Source organism: Argopecten irradians, chromosome 16, assembly GCF_041381155.1.
Source record: "Argopecten irradians isolate NY chromosome 16, Ai_NY, whole genome shotgun sequence".
NCBI lineage: Eukaryota > Metazoa > Mollusca > Bivalvia > Pectinida > Pectinidae > Argopecten > Argopecten irradians.
The window spans coordinates 20,351,972-20,374,903 of NC_091149.1; the positions used below are offsets into that span (position 1 = coordinate 20,351,972).

At 32.6% G+C, this 22,932-nt stretch overlaps 1 protein-coding gene across 38 annotated transcripts in view; it reads right to left on the minus strand.

Annotated features, from left to right (window-relative positions):
- Positions 1-369: 369 nt before the first annotated feature.
- Positions 370-22,932, minus strand: part of LOC138310664 (thioredoxin domain-containing protein 3 homolog) — a 48,878-nt gene continuing 26,315 nt past the window's right edge. For 7 of the 38 annotated variants that reach the window (XM_069251961.1, XM_069251962.1, XM_069251972.1 and 4 more), the window contains 15 exons: positions 22,681-22,814; positions 18,571-18,594; positions 18,129-18,194; positions 15,921-15,992; positions 14,240-14,302; positions 10,492-10,521; positions 7,490-7,534; positions 6,994-7,062; positions 5,115-5,204; positions 4,564-4,602; positions 3,369-3,398; positions 2,139-2,258; positions 1,491-1,580; positions 1,237-1,278; positions 370-907 (listed from right to left, as the gene is read on the minus strand). In XM_069251961.1, coding sequence (XP_069108062.1) covers positions 897-907; positions 1,237-1,278; positions 1,491-1,580; positions 2,139-2,258; positions 3,369-3,398; positions 4,564-4,602; positions 5,115-5,204; positions 6,994-7,062; positions 7,490-7,534; positions 10,492-10,521; positions 14,240-14,302; positions 15,921-15,992; positions 18,129-18,194; positions 18,571-18,594; positions 22,681-22,814 — 925 coding nt within the window. In that variant the 3' untranslated portion in view covers positions 370-896. Of the gene's footprint in view, positions 908-1,236; positions 1,279-1,490; positions 1,581-2,138; positions 2,259-3,368; positions 3,399-4,563; positions 4,603-5,114; positions 5,205-6,993; positions 7,063-7,489; positions 7,535-10,491; positions 10,522-12,440; positions 12,669-14,239; positions 14,303-15,920; positions 15,993-18,128; positions 18,195-18,570; positions 18,595-22,680; positions 22,815-22,932 lie in introns of all 38 variants that reach the window. The other 31 variants (XM_069251964.1, XM_069251978.1, XM_069251969.1 and 28 more) reach the window with 31 other exon arrangements.

The window sequence follows — 22,932 nt, forward strand, 5'->3', positions numbered from 1 at the left end:
CCAATGAATGACAATGCAACAGGGTTCAAATGCATCATAATTACCAGATAGCGTGGGAACTATTCAGGCCCATTGGACCCTTGTTTGCAGTGCAATGTATTGTTAGTCAAGAGGAACCTTCTTACTGACAGAATTTGGGCGCTAACTACATGTATGGTGACTATAATCTAGAGCACATATAAACTCACTTTGGTCAGTTTTTGGTGAACTATGTTCTACACATATAGACAAACAAGGATTTATGATACCGATGTGTAGTTCAGAACAACTTGAACTTCCAGTGGCAATAAAGACAATATAAGACACATCCTGACCTCCTAATGTGTGTGAAGGTCCTTAGATATTGATGGAGAGTATAAAATAATGCCATTTTAACACATGTTGAAAATTTTATTTCAATAAATAAAAAAAGATCACCAATAATATATAATAACAAGTAGGAGCCAGGATACTGGTCTAGTGTACTCTGGCAGAATGCACATGGGTATATATATATCTATAATTGTAGAAATTCAAAGTTAAATGTTCACGGGTACATTTGGACGGAACCAATGTCTATGTTAAAAAGTGTTTTTAAATTAGTTGACACATGATATTTGAAGGCACACACTAACTAGTGCATTGTATCACAGCTTTGTTTCAATCAAAATCCTGACCATGATTTACACCCATGTATGTCACATGATCATGATGTCACTTCCTGTTCTCATGATGTCACTTCCTGTTCCCATGTTGCTGTTACAGATGAAGTTTGTATATCCAATGAACGGGGATTTAACACAGTGTGATCACCATAAAATGACCTGACAAATGACTAACTTAGCAGATGACGTCCATGGCAGAAGGTTTGATTGTAATGAATGTTTTTGTCCATATTTTTAAATCACAGTTCTTTTTTATGCTGCACCTGTAAAATAAACACCAAATTAATTATTCCTGATAAGACTACTTACTTTTCATACCATATAGGGGTTTATTTTCGCTGATCAGAAATTACACAATTAAGACTTCAAATATGAAAGAGAAATCATAATGAACTAAAACTTTATATTTTGTAAAATATAACTTTTTATTTTGTAGACAAACTCAAAATATTATACTCAAGACAATTATTGTATAATTACAGGCTTTATAGCATTAATGAATTATAATCATTAATGAATAATTCAATTTTGCTTGTAACAAGAATTTTCATTGGCTTAAACATTTTTTGTTAGTCCTGTTATCAACACATACCTTCTCCCTCAGTTTTGGTCTCCTCTCCTTTCTTCTCTTCACCTGTAGCAGAAAATCAACAAAGAGTTAAAAGAGAGAAATTGAAAAATTGTATGAAGTGTAACTGTCCTTGAACATCCTAAAGCAAAAGTTTGCACCTAATCTCTGAAGACTAATATGACATTTCAGAAACGTTTCGATAAAAGTTACCATCAAATCTCTACAGTCTAATATGACATCTCAATAATTAGTTCTTTGTTGCTGGACAGGCTTACCTTCTGTCTTTGCTTCTTCTGTAGTTTCTTCTGTCTTTGCTGGTTCTTCAGATTTTTGTTCAGGTTCTTCTGGCTTTGTTTCCTCTCCACCTGAGATATATGTAAGTATTCTGTTAGTTCCCATTATTTTCATAGCCAATACATGGTCACATGGAAGTTGATATTTTGAATATCGACAAAGTATTTCTATTTTTAGCTACATAAAGTCAATATTGCAACATAAGTGAATTTATAATACCCTTTTGATACCACAATGTCCAACATTGACTTCATCAGGAATATTAGTCATGCCATTCTTCTTGTTACTAGATCATTCAGTTACATTAATTCAATAAACATATTGAGACTAATGCCACATCTAGCATACAGTTAAAGACCTTTATTATAGCCAACATGATAACTAATTAACCTGATAAAATCCATTATCGACCTAAACAGAGGTCCATTTAGCATACAGTTTAAGACCTTTATTATAGCCAACATGATAACTAATTAACCTGATAAAATCCATTATCGACCTAAACAGAGGTCCACAAATGATAAGTTATAATCTCTGAAGTAATAACTCAATCTTCTCATTTTCTACTGTGACATCACTTAATTGCTACTCCTTACTACAAAGACAGTTCACCATTTCATATCAAATACCTTCAGGCTTGGCCTCCTCTTCCTGTTTTGGGGCTTCTTCCTCCTGTTTTACTTCTTCTTCCTTCTGTTCTTCCTTTGGAGCTTCTTCTGTCTTTTCCTCTTCCTTTGGAGCTTCTTCCTCTGTTAACCCAGAGTAAAATATTGAGAATTATTTCTATAGTTTAACCCAAAAGGGAAAAATTGGTATAAAACAACTTTAATGCCCATAGTGCTTCTATAATGATCATTGCTGATGAATGGCGTTTTGTAAAACCAAACAGCCGATACTTCAACATATCTGAGTGACCCTGGTATTGGGTCTATGCTATGACATTGAGATGACCCTGGTATAGGGTCTATGCTATGACATTGAGATGACCCTGGTATAGGGTCTATGCTATGACATTGAGATGACCCTGGTATAGGGTCTATGCTATGACATTGAGATGACCCTGGTATAGGGTCTATGCTATGACATTGAGATGACCCTGGTATAGGGTCTATGCTATGACATTGAGATGACCCTGGTATAGGGTCTATGCTATGACATTGAGATGACCCTGGTATAGGGTCTATGCTATGACATTGAGATGACCCTGGTATAGGGTCTATGCTATGACATTGAGATGACCCTGGTATAGGGTCTATGCTATGACATTGAGATGACCCTGGTATAGGGTCTATGCTATGACATTGAGATGACCTTGGTATAAGGTCTATGCTATGACATTAAGATGACCCTGGTATAGGGTCTATGCTATGACATTGAGATGACCCTGGTATAGGGTCTATGCTATGACATTGAGATGACCTTGATATAAGGTCTATGCTATGACATTGAGATGTCTGAATGAATTATTGTTTATATTAACAAAGTGAGGTGTGTTTGGAGGTTAGATGATATGGATTTGATTAATTTTATTTTTATTTAATTTTATTATATTTGTGTGGCGGAACATCTGCATGTTTAAGATGAGATTAGCATATCCATGTTATGTCTCCTTGTGATAGCAGAACTCTACTTTATCATGGATTTACCACAAAGTGAAAGACACCGAGCACCACACTTCACTCAGTCATATTACATTCACAAACCAAACCAGTCATTCTGCTGCCTAAATACCGAGTGAGGAGTAGAAACTGCCATTGTTTGTATCGGTCGTTGGTTAGGGAACATTACCTTAACCCTTTGTTAACTTAATTATAAAGGTAGTATAAAACAGGTGAATGTTACACAGGATTTCTGCTCACCTTTTTGGGTTTCCTCTTGTTTAGGCTCCTCTGTAAACAAAAGATTTGATGTTACTTCTGGTAATATAGTTATAATGTTAAGTCAAAACATTTCATATTTAGTATATTTAAGTCTTAATTTGTCTTCTTAAAAACCCAGATCAGTACTGTAATGTATTTATGTTTGATTTAAACAATGTACCAGGGTAGTCCTTTAACTTGAATATTGCAGGTATATTTAACTACTCAGTTCAACTTTTGACTGACCGAAACTGCTGACTGATTATTTCAAACAATTCATATACCTGGTGGGTGAAATGGTGATATTTATATACTTTAATATTATTCCTAATGGACTTGAAGTGGATAGTGCCAGGGTAAAATCAAATACTAAAATATTAAAACTTATCAGGAGTACTAATTCTAATTAATAAAAGATATTGGGTGTATCATTCTGCCAGGAATACTAAAATACTTCTTATCATACATATATATGCCGCATAAGTTTTTTTTTTTTTTTTTTACATTATGAAAGAGGTTCAATGCTTTCCATAAATCCCAAACCTGAATGTGTAGTCAAATTATCTAAAAGTTAGCGATATCATTGTAAGACTTCTGAGAGATCTTGATATTCAAGTTAAGTATATTGGAATATTATTATATCAGTATACAAAACGTTTAAACTCAGGGTCTTGTATCATAAAGGTTTGTGTTAAAACAGTTTTGAAAGAAAACACAATGAAGTGACTTTAGTGGATGATTGTGTTAGTACCACAGTTGGAAAAATAATTCCATTTGAAGAAAATAAAATTTTAAAGTCAAGCAATATAGAGCAATATGAATTTTTAAAGTTTTTTGTTCATGCTTTTAGTGACCAATGCATCAAACAAAGTTATACATACCCATAACCAGAACAGATTATGAGCTTTAAAATTATTTAAAAGTTTGGTTTTAACAAGAAGATTTTAATAAATAAATAAAAAAAAGAAAGGCATATTGTCCTTATAAATTTCAAAGAAGACATTAATTCAATTTATAAGGCATATGATTTAGTACAGAATGACATTTGAGCAAAAGGTCATACTGTGGGTTCAAAGGTCACAAAGATATAAAGGTGACAAGATTCAAACCCACACAAGTTTATGAGTTAGTAGGTATTAGAAATAAAGGTAATCTTTGAAGTCAATTTGTTATTGAGTTGTAATGTGATGGTAACCTTCAGTTTTGGGTGTCTCTTCTGGGGCTTTTTCTTCTTCTGTAAGGGGTTAAAATAACATAGGTCAAGGTCAAGGTCAAAGTTCATAGGGAACAATTTAGGAGGATGGGTGTGAGTGTCCACATTTAGCAAAAGTCTAGGAATTATTATCAGGGTCAATCTGGTGGGATATAACATACAGAATATTCATTCGTTTTGATAGATGGGAGGTATCATTTTAAAACATACAGAATTTTTTTTCTTTTTTTTCTCTCTTTCTATTAAATTATACACCCCCTCCAGGCGAATTATTTTCATGAAATTATGATCAAAGCACTACTATCTGGAACAGGGAAAATTCGAATGACTTTCTTTTCATTTTAAATTATACAACCCATCCATAGAAATACTTTCTGTTCATAATGATAAAGACAATAAAAGGATAAATTTCTGGGCAATAAAAGAAATATTTGTATTAAAATAGGGAAAAACCTGAACTTCTTTTCCATCTATTTTATATCAAATTAACCACCCACCCAAAGAAATATTTTCCCGACAGTACTCCTTTTTACCTTTCGGCGTTTCCTCCTCCGTGGGTTTCGCTTCCTCTGTTGACGTCTGCTCCTGTTGTTGTGGTTCTTCTGTTTTGGCTGCTTCAGCCTCTGTAACATCCAAAACAACCAACACATTAATAAATCTGCAAAATCCCTACAAAGTTCTAAGGAACCTTTTTTGTAATTATCAAGCTGTACAATAAAGTTCTATGAAAGGTCTAAATAGGAAGACAAAGAAAGCATGGAAAATGTTAATTGAAATACTTTTGACAGACTTTTCCTTGAATCAAGCAATATTTTGAGAATACATGTTCTTTGAAAACCTCAGTACAAAGAATCTGAAATCCAGAAAAATATTGATGATGCTAATTACCAGGTAGGTTTTAAATTGTTGTGTGATTATCATTATTAATATCTAATAATAAAATAATCTATTGTTATTCTAGTAGTGGTTATCTCAGGAAATAATGCTTCAGTTAGAACATAAATATAAATCTACATGGTTTAGACAGAATGTGTGCTTTGTTCTAGATAAAAGATCAAATTTGTTTAATTTTTTTTTTAATATTGAAGAAAAAATTCTTAAACTTGCATAATGATGATGCCTGCAAATGAAAAGTATTCATAAGCCTATAGACAAATGAAGAAAAACCAACATCTTGTGTAACTTTGCAGAACCTTGGTTTAGCAACAAACTTTATATTTGATGTTGAACCAAAAAGAATTTTACTGAACAAAACCTGAATTCAATTTTATAATTGTCAGACCTATAAAATTGTTTGACCCTTAATAATGATAATACAAGACGTTTTCTTACTTCTGACCTGAATCTCAAACCTTTAATACCATTGATTCTGACATCAGAAAGGTTGATTTCTAACTGAAAACTCACTCTTCACCTTGATATCTGAAAGGTTATTGTTGGCCTTCATATATGAAAGCTTATCTTTGACCTTGAGGTCTGAAAATTTATCTTTGACCTTAAGGTCTGAAAGATTACCTTTGTCATTGCTATATGTTAGGTTAACTTTAGCCTTGATACATAAAACAATGTTTGATCTTGACACTTAAAATTAAAATCTGCAGTTTTGATATATGAAGATGGAACCTAAAATGTAACATTTAACCTTGAACTTGACTCCAGAAAAGTAATTTTATACCTTAGAACTTTGAGAGGTGCATTTGACCCTTAGGTTTTTTTGCCACAATCTGATGAAAACACTTGGAAGCAAAATAGAACTTCACTTAAAATTGAGTCTGATTTGACTTAAAAGGAACAAAAGTTTGAGCCTAGAAACACTTCTAGAAGAGTTTAACACATGAACAACTACACCTGGTAAGTAACAGGAGATAGAGAAATGGAGAACAAGTATTATTAAGAAACAATCTTCCAGGGTTAATTGCAATCCCGATTTGACTTCTGTAAATAGACCATGCAAATTTTCAAGAATCTTGAAAAACGCATTTCAAACACATTATACAGTCTTCCATATTTATTCTAAGTTTTCCTTTGAATGATTTTGCCTCTAAAAGACTGCTAGTTATTACAGAATTGAATATGATCATTATATACTAATTTAAGTTTTATGTTAATAGTCACAATGTACATATGTTGTCCACTGCTTCAAAAACGTAATCTACAAGTGAGTTCAAATGCACTAAATAATCGTCCTGACGTTATATTCTGAGACCCGAGATGACCAGTCCATAAGTGATGACCAGTCCATAAGCCGTTTAATGAGGTGAATGTGGGGACAGCAATGAACCCTGGGAGGGATTGATATGCCATGGGGTGACGGGTGCACGGAAAAAGATGTGTCAGTTAAGATGGTTGGTGCCGATAAAATAGTACATAGGAGAGTAAAAACATGGGGGTCAATAGAAGGTGCAAAATAACCTCGGTATCGCTGGCGGTCCTCTGGAGCAACATCCTCTACCTCTGTACTTTTCTTGGATACGGCAGTGTCTGTGAGGTTAGTAAAAGGTATTTGTGGAAATATCAACTTCAAATTACATCAAAATCAGATTTCCAAAATGGCAAATTCTCCAAAAATTCTTAACATCTTGATCATTGGATGCAGTCTTCATTCTTTTTGTTTTGTTTTGTTTACTTTGGGAGTATAGGAAATTATATGATGATGTGAAAAGTTCAGGTCCAAATCACTTGGTTACTATGGTAACCCAGCACCTAAACACATAAGACTATGTGGACTCCTGCACAGTTTCACAACAATATAAAATCAGTTTCATAATTCATGATTTACGTCCCTTGGTGGGTTACCATGGTAACGGGAATGTTTCTATAAGGACTATGATATGCCATATTGATAACCTCATTTTACGCTGGTTTTCAGAGACAGAAGAGTTGGCTGTTGTTAGACATCTGTACTCACCATGTTCTTGCTCTTCTGCTTGTTCTGTTGGTGGTTCTATGTCTCCTACAATACAAAAACATAACATTAAACTTCATCATTGACACAATTACAACAGGAAACTTCATCGTTACCAAATTATCACAGGAATCTTCATCATCTTTTAAACTTTAAGCTTCATGTAACATTACCATAGCATGAAATTATAATTTGAAATTTTATCATTAACCAAAACATGACATCAAATTTCATCATTAACACAACTTAAACATTAATTTTCATTAACTGTAACCTCTGTCACCTATGCCATTACTATTAAATTTCATCAGCTACCTATAATTATTCTGTGTCTGCATATTACAGAGTTATCTGCCCTTGCAACAGCAGATAACTCTGTAATATGCAAATACATAATACACATTGCACAAGTAGATCTATATTATGTTTATCACATATTTCTCTTTCATTTCCTGCAAAAAAATGTTGTAAATAAAAACAAAACAAAAAATAAAAAAAATGAAAACAAAATCAGATCAACAAAATAAATTGCTCAACTGAACTATTCATCTTGGCTATTATGTTGTAATGTATGTCCCTAGGCTACTGCACTTCTTGTTTTTTTTTTATTTTTGTTGAAAATCACAAATCTGCTTTCGAGTCATGTGACCTTCCAATGAATGACACTTTCTTCGGAAGTCTCTGGATATTTAACAATAAATAAGAATGGTCTCTGCTAGAAGTAGGGTAAACTTGTTAACCCGAGCCACAGATCTTTATAACAGAAATAAATCAACTAAATTAGGTTCCATTTTTAGCTGAAAGAAAAAACATTCAATTTGGATTCCTATTTGTATAAACGAAACTTGATTAGTGATGACAAGGAACTAATGGGATAAAATAGCTTTCCTCCATCCCTAGTCAAATTAATTATGTTCCCTCAGCAAAGGCACAGTATAAATTGAAGTTCAAATTAATTTGATGAAGGGAGAGGGGGATACTACAAGAAATGGGCAATGAAATATATGACAAAGATATAAAATCACATGGACATAACTTTCTTCTCAGTGCTGGCACAGAATTTGGACAAAGAGAAGAGTTTCTTCCCAAGTACAACCAAGAATTTTTTTAATGTAATTACTGGTGTATCAAAATTACAAAAACATAATAATGAAATTAAACTGTAACAAAAAGATATTAGATACAAAACTCTCAAAAGTGAATTAGCAGAAAGATTTAAAAGAAAAGATGCAGTTTTGATTGAAAATGTGTTTTGTAATTTCTGTGCAATTTTGCTGCAATCTATTTGGAATTACTTTTCATGGGTTCTTTTCATTTGCATTGCAAAAACCCCAAAGGATCCTATTATGTTAAATTAACCATTCCCGAAAATTCTATGGTCCATTTCAAAATTCTATGGTCACATTCCAAAGTTCTATGTACTAGAATGTGCTCGTAAATTTCTTATCAATAAATTTATAATTATTTGATTATAAATTAATAATTTTTCCATTGTATTGGAAATCAAATTTTCTTTATTAAACTGATAATCCTAATACACTGTGAGAGTATAACTACAGCCTTCAGAAGGACAAAGCCATTACAGAGAATCTAGATATGCCTAGTTTAATCTGGAATGACTAGAAAAAATAGGCGAGCATTTCAGATTGGTCAATGACAAGTGATTGACAGAGAAATCAATGAGCGTAATTATACAGAATGGTCAAAGCCTTTATGGTCAAAATGACCACAGGAAACAGGAGAGTGACCACGTCAGGAAAGTGAATAGATGCTCATTGGGAAGCCAGATATGGACAAAAATCGAAACTAGGATGAATGTGAGAAATGAATAGACAGCATCTCATAAGGAGGCAATCTAGGAAGTTGATTTCGGGGGCCTGAAGGGTCGACCTTAATGTGACCTAAATATATAACCTACTTATCGACCTAATTCCTTTAATTGAAGGAACATGGATCATTTATCATGATTTACACAGATTGAGACATACAAGCTGTGTCATATTAGTGCTATCAATAATTAAAAAAAAAAAGATTCAAAACATATCCTTATATTCTTAACAGCAGTTAACCCTTTTTGCCATGGTCAAATGTAACTTGGTAATTGTAACAAGTGGGTATCATGTGAAGTAAGCTTTAAAGTCTTTATTATTACCCATTCATTGCAATGTACGCTATGAAGGTGGTATATCCTAAGTCTACTGAATATATTCCGTCTTTGCATATTACAGAGTTACCTCCCTTTCGGGTAGGTATCCATTGTGACAAAATTATTTTGTGTACGCAACTCACCTTATTTTCTCTGAAAAGTATGATGTTACACTCTGAAACACATGATGTCACAATAAATACCTACTCACAAGGGGAGACAACTCTGTAATATGCAAATACGGAATGAGCTGGAATAAGATTGGAATAAGTTTGTCATATACATGTACCATGCCAACATAATGACATGGAAGTTATGAAGGGTTAGGGGGATACTATCACACAAAATAAGCCGAAATAAGCTGGAATGACTTTAAACATTATATAAGATATGTAAGGGATACAAAGTTATACAAAATAAGCTAAAATAAGCTGCACTGGGGTGGTTTTCATACACTTCATAAATGTAATCTATATTGAGGGTACAATAATTACATAAATACAGTAAATAAGCTAGAATAAGGTCAGGAGGTTTTGAAATGTTGATCTGGTAATGTCAGCTGAATAATAAGTTTGGGATATCAGGTAAATAAGTTAAAGTTTATTGGTAAGGTTTTGAAAGAAAATTGTAATAGATATAACTTATATGTGGAAAATATATACTGGAAATCATATATCCAATTGGATATCAGAAACGTTTTACATCATGAAGCAATAAAAATTGATACCTGGCTCTAAATACAGAACTAAGAATAAGCTGGTGAGTTTATGAACACATGTATGTAGCAGACTACAGCTATGATTGGTAGGTCAATGCTTAGGGTTTCTATGTGTAGGGGGAATTAGCACAGCTAGTGTACCTTCAGCAGATTCCTCAGTCTGATTAGCTTCTGTAAGACCAAAATGTAAATAAAAGTTTAACATCCACACAACAACAACAACAACAGGCTCTAATCTTCATAAAAATTAGCACCTTCAGTTCTCATAAACACCAACAGATTCTTTGTTTATAGAAAAGCAAATGATCGAATGCCATTTTAAATCTTAACTACCTCACCCCACAAAAAATTAAGAAAAGTTTCAACAACAATGGGTCAACATAACCAAACAAAGAAAAAACGAAAAAAAGGATAAAAAAATCCAAAATAAAACTTAAAAGAATTTGGATATGAAATTAATATCCAAGAAACTTGGAATAAGAATAAACACAACAAGAGGCCCAAGAGGCCTTGACGGTCACCTGAGTGCTGCTACAGAAAGAGCATTACAAAGTTGGTTCAACTCAATAAAAATTATTTACGAATTAAAATAAACTTTAAAGTTGAACTTTCAAATTTTTTTATTTTTTGTTTTTCATTTTGATAGTTAGTGTATTATGTTACCAAATCTTATGCTTAAAATTCCAATTTGCTTTGCCAACGTTAAACAACAAAACCAAACTAGAAGTCAGTCAGTGTCAGTGATTTTATAAATTTCACTTTTTAATCAATGAAGATTATTTGGTTCCATCAAACCTGTGAATTCAGAAAAAGATTTTTGAAATTTTAGCCATTTTGACCCAATTTAGCCCCACCCCTTTGGTCCCTGGGGGTCAGCCAGGACCAATATAGATATGGTGTTAAAATGCTATTTCAGGCTAATAATTCTAACCCAGTTTGACTCATTTCCTATTAAAACTAAGCAAATATTGTTCATAAATGTGTTTTTCCTATGTAGACTATAGTAAATTTGACCCCCTCCCCAGGGGAAACCCAGGGCCATGAAATTCACAATTTTTGTAAAGGGCCTTAACACCTTCCAATCTATGAAGAGTATTTGGTTCCATCAAATCTGTGAATTCAAAAGAAGATTTTTGAAGTTTTAGCCTATTTGACCCTTTTTGGCCCCTCCTCTAAGGCCCCTGGGGGTCGGCCAGGACAATATGGATATGACGATAAAATGCTATCTCAGGCTAATAATTCTAATAATTTCCTATGAAAAATAAGCAAATAACATTCATAAATGTGTTTTTCCTATATAAACTATAGTAAGCTTGACTCCCTCCCCAGGGGGAAACATGAGACCCCAGGGTCATATAATTCACAATTTTTGTAAAGGACCTTAATACCTTTCCATCTATTAAGAGTATTTGATTCTACCAGTTCCAGAATTTCAGAAGAAGATTTTTGAAGTTTTAGCTTATTTGACCCCTTTTGGCCCAACCCCTAAGACCCCTGGGAGTCAGTCATGGAAAATTTGTCAATAGGATTCAATGGCCATTTCATAGGGAAAATTATGACAACATTTGACTCATTTCCTTTTACAAATGACCAAGTAATGCTCAAAAATGTGTTTTCCCTATATAAACTATAGTAAACTTAACCCCCTCCCCAAGGGGAAACCTGAGACCCCAGGGTCATATAATTCACAATTTTTGTAAAGGACCTTTAGACCTTTCTATCTATGAAGAGTATTTGATTCCATCACATCTGTGAGTGGAGAAGAAGATTTTTGAAATTATAGTCAATTTTCATCCCCTTTAGCCCCTCCCACAGCGCCCAGGGGGGTGGGGACCATATATTTCACAATTTTGATTGGCCTTATGCCTTATAAGGTTTGTGCAAAATTTCATTGAATTTGCTTCAGCAGTTTTTGAGAAGAAGTAGAAAATGTAAATTGTTTACGGACATACGACGGACAACGGACGACGACGGACAAAAGGCGATTAGAATAGGTCACTTGAGACTTCGTTTCAGGTGACCTAAAAATTACAGCTGTCAATAATACATGCAAAGAACAAGAACAAAACAAAATGGTGCCAGGGCATTACCACTTTGTTCTGCAGTTTGTTCTGCAGATTGTTCTGTTGTTTGTTCAGAGCTTTGATCTGCTGTTTGTTCAGAGCTTTGATCTGCTGCTTGTTCAATGCTTTGATCTGCTGTTTGTTCTGAGCTCTGATCTGTTGTTTGTTCCACAGTTTTTTCTGTGGTTTGTTCCGGAGTTTTCTTAATTGTTTGATCCCTACTAGCTTGAAATCCCTCAATTTCTACCTCTCCGCCTGTTAAATTTCATAAATTTTGTTGTTTGAGTTGAAGGCACGTGATTAGATCAAAAAATTATATTGTGCACCTTTTAATCTTGAGCACTCCATCCATATTGATGAAGCAAATTGTCTGTGAGCAATGACCTCTGCTTGAAAAAATTCCATTTTCATATAAGAAACATGCTACAAAAAGTTCTTACAATTTAGTTATGCTACAAAATATTCATAGACTGATCTGTGTTTGAGAATAGAAAAAAAACAACAACAAAAACTGATGGTCACTTAAAACAAAACACAATCAAGCAGTGAAATATAGCACTGAAAATATCATATTTCCCTTTGCAATCTGACTGACACAGTATAATATACATTGGAGATTAACTAACATCTCTCCATCAATATACCTGGTATTTTGTACAAAAATTCTACACAAATAACATTCACTGTGAATTATTACTTAATTCAGTTGTAGTTAAAAATCATGAAAAGAAAAGAAAAAATACAAATGTTTTAGTAGTACATTATAATGTCCAACTATATATATATGATACAATAAGCATGCAAAAAATGAGTAAAAATGTACAAAGGATATTGATTAGTTGAATGTAAGTAATGTACAATGGTTATCTCCCTTTCTTTCACTCTTTAATGAAAAATGAAAGACGTTTTTCTCAAAAGCAAATAGCAAATATGACAATGAAAGAAGAAATTTTTCTCATCAGACTAGTGGTGATCAAAACTTATTTAATCAGTAGCGCATGAATAAAATGGCATCAACTTAGGACTGCAAGTAATATCCTCAGAATATGCAGTAATTCTGAATATAACTTCAAATAAAAAGCAAAGAAAGTTTAGTTTTGAAAAGAATGAGAAAACAGGAGTGGGAATTTACCGTAAATCATATCACTAGACAGAAATATCAGAGAGAAAATATGTTAGCTTAGAGAGTATACTGTTTCAATGGCATTTGTCTGTTTAGAGAGTATACATCACCATAGTTACATGTATTAGATTCATATAGAGAGTACACAGTTTCCATGGCATCTGTCCCTTTAGAGATTATACATCACCAAGTTTACACCACTCTAGCATACACCATGGTTACAGGTATCAATTTAGAGAGTATACATCACCATGGAGACAGGTATCAGATAAGAGAGTGTAAATCACCATGGTTACATGTATCAGTTTAGAGAGTATAAATCACCATGGTTACATGTTTCAGTTTAGAGAGTATAAATCACCATAGCTACATTATTATGGTTACAAGTATCACATTAGAGAGTATACAACACCATGGTTACAGGTATCAGATTAGAGTTTATTTATCACAAAGGATACATTTTTTAGTTTAGAATTAACACTGCCCATGACCACAGAAGTGAAATTCTGAAATTCCCGAAAGTAAGAAATTCCATTGCTGACCATTTCTTCAGATGATTAGAGTATGGTGTCAAAGCAACGAATATGGACATAAATGCCACCAGATAGAAATAGATCATTAGTAATCGCTCCTTGGTTGGAGAGTATATATCACCATGGCGACCAAGTTAGTGGATCATCTGATATAAAATGTGACCTCTAACCTTGTTTTTCTTCCTGCTGTTCTGTCGTCTGATCTCCTCCCTCCTCTTTCTTTTCCTCTCCCTCTGATAGATTACAATGAGGATGATGAAGATGAATTGATGTAATCTTGTATACAACCTTATTAGTTCAGTATTGATCAGGGGAAATTGATAATGTTTAACATGAAAATGAGACAAAATTAAGCTTCATTTCTATAAAAATGATAATGAACTTATGTACTTAAGTTGTTATTCAAACAATTCCACACAAACACATCTAACACTTATCAAAATATTGCTTAATTCTTTTATATTTATAATTCAAAAACGCATTTTAGATGTACAAGTCATAAAATCAGTTTAGATAGAAACAATGTAAAAATTCAAATGAGTAAGCATGTGCAACATGATACAACAACTAACATTTATTGTCAATTTTTTTCAGTAAAAAATCTAAAACAAAACCCTGTTAGTATACAGGTTGTCAGTCAACAGAAAAGACACATTTGCTAGGTAACAGAGTTAAAATCAACACGACCAAAATAATTCAAATTTTCCATAACTCATAGAACAGAACATTAATTAAAGAGTCATGGAAAATTTGAATTTTATACAGTTCCAGAGAAAGAGAGTATAATATCTATAGTTGTAACATGATTAAAGGTTCAATCATGGAAAGCACCAAAGAGAAAAGAGAACAAAAAACAAAAAATGAAAGTCATTACAACAAAATACTTAAAAGAACAGCAAAAGGTACCTTGGCTATATTATGTTACTATGGTTACAAATATAACCCGCGTTCTTAGTTTGGAGAGTATATTTCACCATAGCACCATAATGTTATAAACCATATGACACCCTGGTTCGAGAGTATATCACCATGGTTACAAATAGATGATTGTCACCAGAGGGAGTAATCTACAAACTTTGGTTGAAGAGTATATATCACCATGGCAACACTTTATAAAACAAAAAAAAGTTAAGGAAACAATCTTAAGTTAAGGAGCATTTCTTAAAATATGTAATGTTGTGCTATGGAGAATTTAAGCTAAGGAATTCCTTAAAAATGCTCCACCACTGACAAATGATATTTTTTCACTATAAAAAACAGGAGCAGACAATTTAGTATTTTTCTTCAGCTACAAAAGTTACATACTTTACACCATTATCACCATTGAAAAGTTTAAGCTTCTAATTTTACTTCAAGGTAAAAATATGAAAAATAATTAATTGCATCCCGAAAAAATTCCGTGGCACTATATCCTATATGGAATGAAGTACTGATTGCGCATGCACCAAAGGCAATATAAATTATGTTATATTAGTTTTTGTGTTAATTAGACAGATATACACGATAACACCAATTATTGTTCAAATGATGAATATCAATTTATGCTCTGTCGGTGGTGGAGCATCTTTAAAGTTAAGGAATATTCGTGAAATTGGGCTCTGATTATGATACCCTAGATAGAGATTACATCACCATGGTTACAAGTCAAACCTGATGAACATCATCAGGTAGAGAGATAGAGATTACATCACCATGGTTACAAGTCAAACCTGATTAACATCATCAGGTAGAGAGAGAAAGAGTGAAATAGAGTGAAAGAAGTATTAGTTATTTAGATCCCTTTGTTGATGAGTATATATCACCATGGCGACCAAGTTAGTGGGTCATCTGATATGAAATGTGACCTCTAACCTTGTTTTTCTTCCTGCTGTTCTGTTGTTTGTTCTCCACCCTCTGTACCTTCTTCTTTCTTTTCCTCTCCCTCTGATATAGATGATGATGAGGATGACAATGAATTGATGTAATCATTAAACACATAAATACATGATCCACATTTGTAGATGTACTCACACAAATTAATTCTTTTGTGACTTGATGATAAAATAATGAATACGATAAAAATTAAAAATATTATTTTTAATGCATAGACAAAATGCTAAATGGCATTAAAAATTGTAACACAAACTACTCCAAACCGAATAAAATAAAAATAAAATATTTCTACATTTAAGGTGAATTGAAAAAAGGAAAAAAACGTCTCAAGTAGAGATATCGGCGATAATGTACAGCGGTATTATCTACATGGAAATTTTGATTACAAGATTAAATGGACAATTCATTCATGTTAAATTCAGTTAAAATCTGATTAAAACAAAGTCAAAAATGTTCATTCAAACACAAAAGCACAATTCAATTAATTTCTGTTAACATTTACAAATGGATAAAGAATATTTACGACTTAACTTATATAAAAAGGGGGAGAACAGGTATTCATTAACTTGTCCAAATTGTTCCTTTCAGATACAAAACTAATATATATACATTAAATATAGGGCTAAGTAGGGTATAATACTATAAAGAAAGCATGGGATACAAGGAAGATGCAGAAATCACTAATGAACAGTCAATATTAAAGAAAAAACTTGCAGACACTATATGAGATACACTTCAAATAAGAAAAAATTGAAAAATTATAAAATTAGACACTATAAGCAAAAACCTTGATAGAATCAGTAGATACAGAATCAAAGACAAAGCATTATAGGTAGGATTAGCAGACAAACGAAAAACTTAAAATGAATAGATTCTAAATACCAAACAAACACAAGATTGATATGTTTATTCATTCTTCATGCTGGAAACTTTTTGACAGCAAGACATGGAAGCTTAAGATGCTCCATCGCCAACAGAGCATAAAGGATATTCATCATTTGAACGATAATAGTAAACAGGTGTTTAATCGTGTAAATTTATGCCTAATTAACACAAAATATAATATGAAATAATTTATTTTGCATTTGGTGCATGCACAATCAATACTTCATTCCATATATAGGATATAGTGTCACTGATTTTTTTGGGATGCAATTAATTATTTTTCATATTTTTAACTTGGAAGTAAAATTAGAAGCTCAAACTTTTCAACGGTGGTGATGGTGTAAAGTAAGTAATTTTTGTAACTGAAGAAAAATACTACCAAGGTCAATCGTCTGCTCCTGTTTTTTATAGTGAAAAAAGTGAAAAAATACCATTTGTCAGCGGTGGAGCATCTTTAACATAAAGTTGAAATTTTGGCTAAGTTTAGAGACACAAGACAATAAAGTTGAGATTTTGGCTAAGTTTAGAGACACCAGTAAACCAGATCTACAAGGTTAGAAAAACACCAGAAAATAAAGTTTTTAGATTTTGGCTAAGACACCAGAAAATAAAGTTGAGATTTTGGCTAAGTTCAAAGACACAAGATAATAAAGTTGAGATTTTGGCTAAGTTAATAAAGTTGAGATTTTGGCTGTTTAGAGAAACTAGAAAATGAAGTTGAGATTTTGGCTAAGTTTAGAGACACAAGATAATAAAGTTGAGATTTTGGCTGTTTAGAGAAACTAGAAAATGAAGTTGAGATTTTGGCTAAGTTTAGAGACACAAGATAATAAAGTTGAGATTTTGGCTGTTTAGAGAAACTAGAAAATAAGTTGAGATTTTGGCTAAGTTTAGAGACACAAGATAATAAAGTTGAGATTTTGGCTAGTTTAGATTACTAGAAAATAAAGTTTTTAGATTTTGGCTAAGTTTAGAGACACTAGAAAATAAAGTTGAGATTTTGGCTAAGTTTAGAGACACAAGATAATAAAGTTGAGATTTTGGCTGTTTAGAGAAACTAGAAAATGAAGTTGAGATTTTGGCTAAGTTTAGAGACACAAGATAATAAAGTTGAGATTTTGGCTAAGTTTAGAGACACTAGAAAATGAAGCTGAGATTTTGGCTAAGTTTAGAAACACCAGTAAACCAGATCTATAAGGTTAGAAAAACACCAGAAAATAAAGTTTTATATTTTGGCTAAGTTAAGAGACAACAGAGAGCCATATCTACACAGTTAGAAAGAATATTGACAAAGGATGAAACCTTTTTGTTCTTCTCCTTCTGTCGTTTGTTGTGTTTCCTCTCCAGCTGCTTCTTCTTTCTTTTCATCTAACAGATGACATAATCATTACAATACAATCTATTGCAATGTGGTAGATTAAGAATATTGCTACATTACACACAAAATATCAAACAATTCTTCAAATATTATTTAGAAAGGCAAAAAAAAAGTTTTTGTCTTCGCAAAAAAATGCTAAAATTAATATCTTCCATTATGGGAATCTAAATAACCATGCCTCTAAAAGCACTTTCTTTAAGCAAAATAAATTTTAAAAAAAATTCACAAAATATATATGTAAATATATAAATAGAGACTACATTTTGTATCATGTTATACATCTATAAAATTTCTCTAGTCGACACATGCAGTGTTATGTATAATGCATTGTACTACTTTACTAATTTCTATATATGACTAGCTCACCTTGGTCTTGCATTTCTTCCTCGTCTAATGATTCCAGTCGCAAACAAAAATGATAAATGATTAAACTTATCTAGAACTAAATTAATACAATGTCTTTTATCATGGTACATTCAGTTCGTAATTACTATTGATAAATTTATACGGTACCATTCTGCTTTTGTTGTAATCATTAAATAATTGCACAAAAACCAAATGAAATCTACATTATCATAAGATACTCATTATATTCATTTTGTGAAAAATAATTTCAAAGTTTTAAACATCAACAAAAAAAGCATGTTTTAGACCAATCAATGTATGCTAACAATGATATATTTTATATGTACTACAAGCAAGAATCAATGCAAACACACGGAGAAAGCGTACAGGAATAACTGTTACAAGCAACAGGAAAGATGTTTTTCTTTTTCACACATTGTAATACAAATGATGACACAAAGATAATTAAAAAAGCAGCCATATAAAAAACATATCTCAAAGTCTGTTTATGCAGTTCTTCACATACAAATTGGTCACAGTTTGAAGGGGAGACTACCTTAGTACAAATAAACTGGTATTTGACAAGTGACCAAAAACAAAATCCCTGAAATCATCACATTATATCCGTGTAGCCAACATGTCAGTCATCCTTCTATCAATTAATTCAGATGATGCTCAAAATATCAAAAACAATAAACCTGTGAAGCTAAGGTGTAAAAAAAACCCAGGTACATTTCATTGGCCTTGGGTACATTTTCATATCCAAACTTTAAAATTACAAAAAAACTAATGAGTGTATCAAATATTGAATCGTCTAGACGAATAAAAACAACTCAAAAAACAAATATTATTGAATTAGACGGACAACTTATCAGACAAAACATGAGGAACGAAACACATAACAATGAACATAGAACTGAACAAAGCACGACGGATAATGAAACACAAACAACACCAAATAAAAAATGGACAAACTCGGATAGGGACGACACGGTAGTTAGTAACAAGCGATGACGATGTTAATATTTTTTGGACGAACACAAAACACCCACAGTACCTTCTGCTGCTTCATTGCTCTGTCTCTACGGCTGACCTTGACAATTTGACCTTTTCTAGGAGGTATTTACCGAGTATTTGTTTGTTGGTAATTAAACGCAATTTGTTGTCCAATTCATCATTGTTAACCAGTTGTAGGATATGTTTTCCTTAAGTTGTTGTTTAGGAGTAACAAGTTTAGGACATGTCAGGATTTGTAGGAATTACATACTGTTTTAGTTGTTTAATCCTTCATTTTTTTGAGGAGCTATAAATACATTCCTCATTTTGTTCATTTAATAGAATCAATAGGATACTTTAAAATCATTGAGATTTAATGTCTAAAATTTGTTATCATAAAAGGTGCAAATATGTGCAATGATTAATAAGTCTCTTCTTATTTTTGGTTATTTTGATTATCTCCCCTTGAATTTACAGTTTGTTCCTATATATACACAGCACAGACCCCTTTCTTACTCCCTTAGAACATACAGGTCCCTTAGCTTTAACCCCTCTACCACATTTGTCCCCTATATATACACAGCACTGACCTACAGGTCCCTTTAACCCCTTCACCATATTTGCCCCCTATATGCATTTAGCACTGACCCCTTCTAAAGTCACTCCCCATAGAGAACACAGGTCCCTTTAATATCTTCACATTGTTTGGTCCCTTTTATATACACAACACTGACCCCTTCTAAAATCACTCCCTTTGAATCTAAATCTACCTTTGGACCCTATACACAATACTGTCCCATCTTATTTTGGGTTACATAGATAAACTCCACTAGAACATACAGGACCTTTTACTCTCTATACCATGTCTGGTCCCTTTTATATACACAGCACTGACTCCTTCCAAAAATATTCCCCTTGAACCACCATCTCCTTGATGCATTTGGACCCTATACACAATACTGTCTGCTTTCATTTACAGTATGTTTACTGGCCCCTTATTTTCTTAGTCCCTATAACCCTCAGTTGTAACAGTTTTATTTTAGGGTATTTGAAAGCCTAAATCTGACCATTTTTTTTTATTTCTCCCATGTCCACCATTGTACATTCTACCTTTCATCTCTAAATGTCCATGTGAATCATAAACACTGGCTTCTTCCCCATAGTTTCTATACATTAGTTCATTACTAAGTGAGTTATCATGGGCATATATCTGTTTTCCTAAGTTTTTTTTTCAAAAATGAACTTTGACCTCCCTGAACCCTTTACCTTTGAGGTGCACTCTATATCTGCCACCAAGGGAAAGCCTATATTGGATTATACATACATGCTTAGGTAATAATTGAAACATGCAATCATGCAATTTTGTATACATATAATAATTATTGACTTAAATATGCTCAGGAAAAGATGTTCATGCAAGTGGAGGTACAAACTACAGACTCCTAACTCTTTACAGAATCAACTATTGTTATTTTTGTTTTCTAGTTTCAAACTTTGAAATTGTCTTTGATACATGTAAAATTTGTTTATCAATTGACGACTTCTTGAATGAAAGTCTTAAAAAATACAAGGATTATATGAATGTTACTACAGGAACTTAAACTTGGAATTGTGTTTCCTAAACCAGCAAAAACATTGATCATCCTTCTACATTTTTGTTCAGGGACAGATTTATAGAATCATGGGTGAAGAGAAACAGACTTTGGCTTCATTTTCTCTTCCTATCTTAAATCTTCCATGATTATTAAACCTCGGAAATGTCAAAACACCTAAGATATAGAGTTATTTCCCTTTAGATAGCAGTTTCTTTTCTATAATCTCATTTCATTTATATATCTATGAAATCTTCCTGACCTTACCCTGACCTGACCATACTTCTTCCAGATTCAATCTCAATCTTAGTCAGACTTCAAACATCAAATACTCTTCCTACACTTTTTCTGGGAACCATTCCTCAAACATCAAACACTCTCTGCTCTTCTGAGTTTTTCTGGGAGCCATATATAGCTCATCAAACATTGAACACTCATTTCTCTTCCTAGTTTTTTCTGGGAGCCATATATAGCTCCAGCATAACTAATCAAGCTGTGCACAGGTATTATATATAAATGAAAGAGGGATCAAAAAGTGCAAATATAAACTTTAAAGCAGGTCCTATCGTATATTATATTTTTTTTATTACTGAGTTATCTGCCCCTCTGAGTATTGCTTGTTACTTTTGTGTTTGTACCATAATAAATTAATGTGAAAAAACACAATTTTCTCAGACAAATTAATGGACGTAAAAATCAATACTCGCCATCAGGGGTAAACAACTCAGTGTAACAAAAATACAAAATAGTACTATTATCCTATCTCTGCATATTACAGAGTTAACTGTCCATGCTAGTTAGTATTGATTGTAACGCTATCAGTTTGAGGACAAAAATGATGTTTTCTCTGAAAACTGTGACACAATCCCCTCAAACATTAATTGCATCAACCAATATCTACAAGCAAGGGCAGATAACTATAATATGTAAATACAGAATCCACAGATATAGTATCATACTTGCTTTTGTTATGACAGTGAGATATATATAAATGTAAATTTACTTTACAAGAAAAATGAAAAGTATATTTTAACTGTATAGAGACAGCACCATGAGTTGGATATATGTGCTTTCTGTCTAGGATTTTCCAATGAAAACTGATAACAGGGAATTGGATACAAGCATTTTTGCTGTGATTAAAGCTTTTGAATACAAAGTGACTTTAAAAGATATTATAATTCATACAAACATGCAGTAGTAATTAAAAGCTAATCAAAATGTTGTTTAATCTATAGTAGGTTTTCGTATTTTTCGTTTTCGTATATAATGCTGTTTATTCTATGGTAGGTTTTCATATTATTTACATTTATTGAAAACTTAATTGACCAGGATGTTATTTTAATCTGATTGTAAACAGAATATGTTGTAATATACATCAGCAAAATATTCTATAATCACTGCAAGCCTTTCTGAAAGAACGTCTAAGGTATGGACTAATCTATCTATATAATGCATTACAGGGTTTTGAAAACAAGAGGGTAAAGGTCAAAATCAGCCATAGTTCAAGGTCATGCCTGATGCAAAGACAAAGAGCAGAAGGTACCTTTGGCAAGCCAACCGTCACATGTAAACTTCAAATCACCGAAAATCTTCTGGATGTGCTCCTTCGCCCGTTCTGGGTTTGAACTTCCATGGACAGCGTTCTTTAGGATATCTCCACCATATAAGGCTCTCAACCTGACAGAATTAAAACTTTGTTACTCACAACATTCTCAATCTGGCTGTATCAATTATTCAACAATAATGATCTCCGTCTGTCTGTATAAATATTTTGTTGGTTTCAAGGTTTGCAATC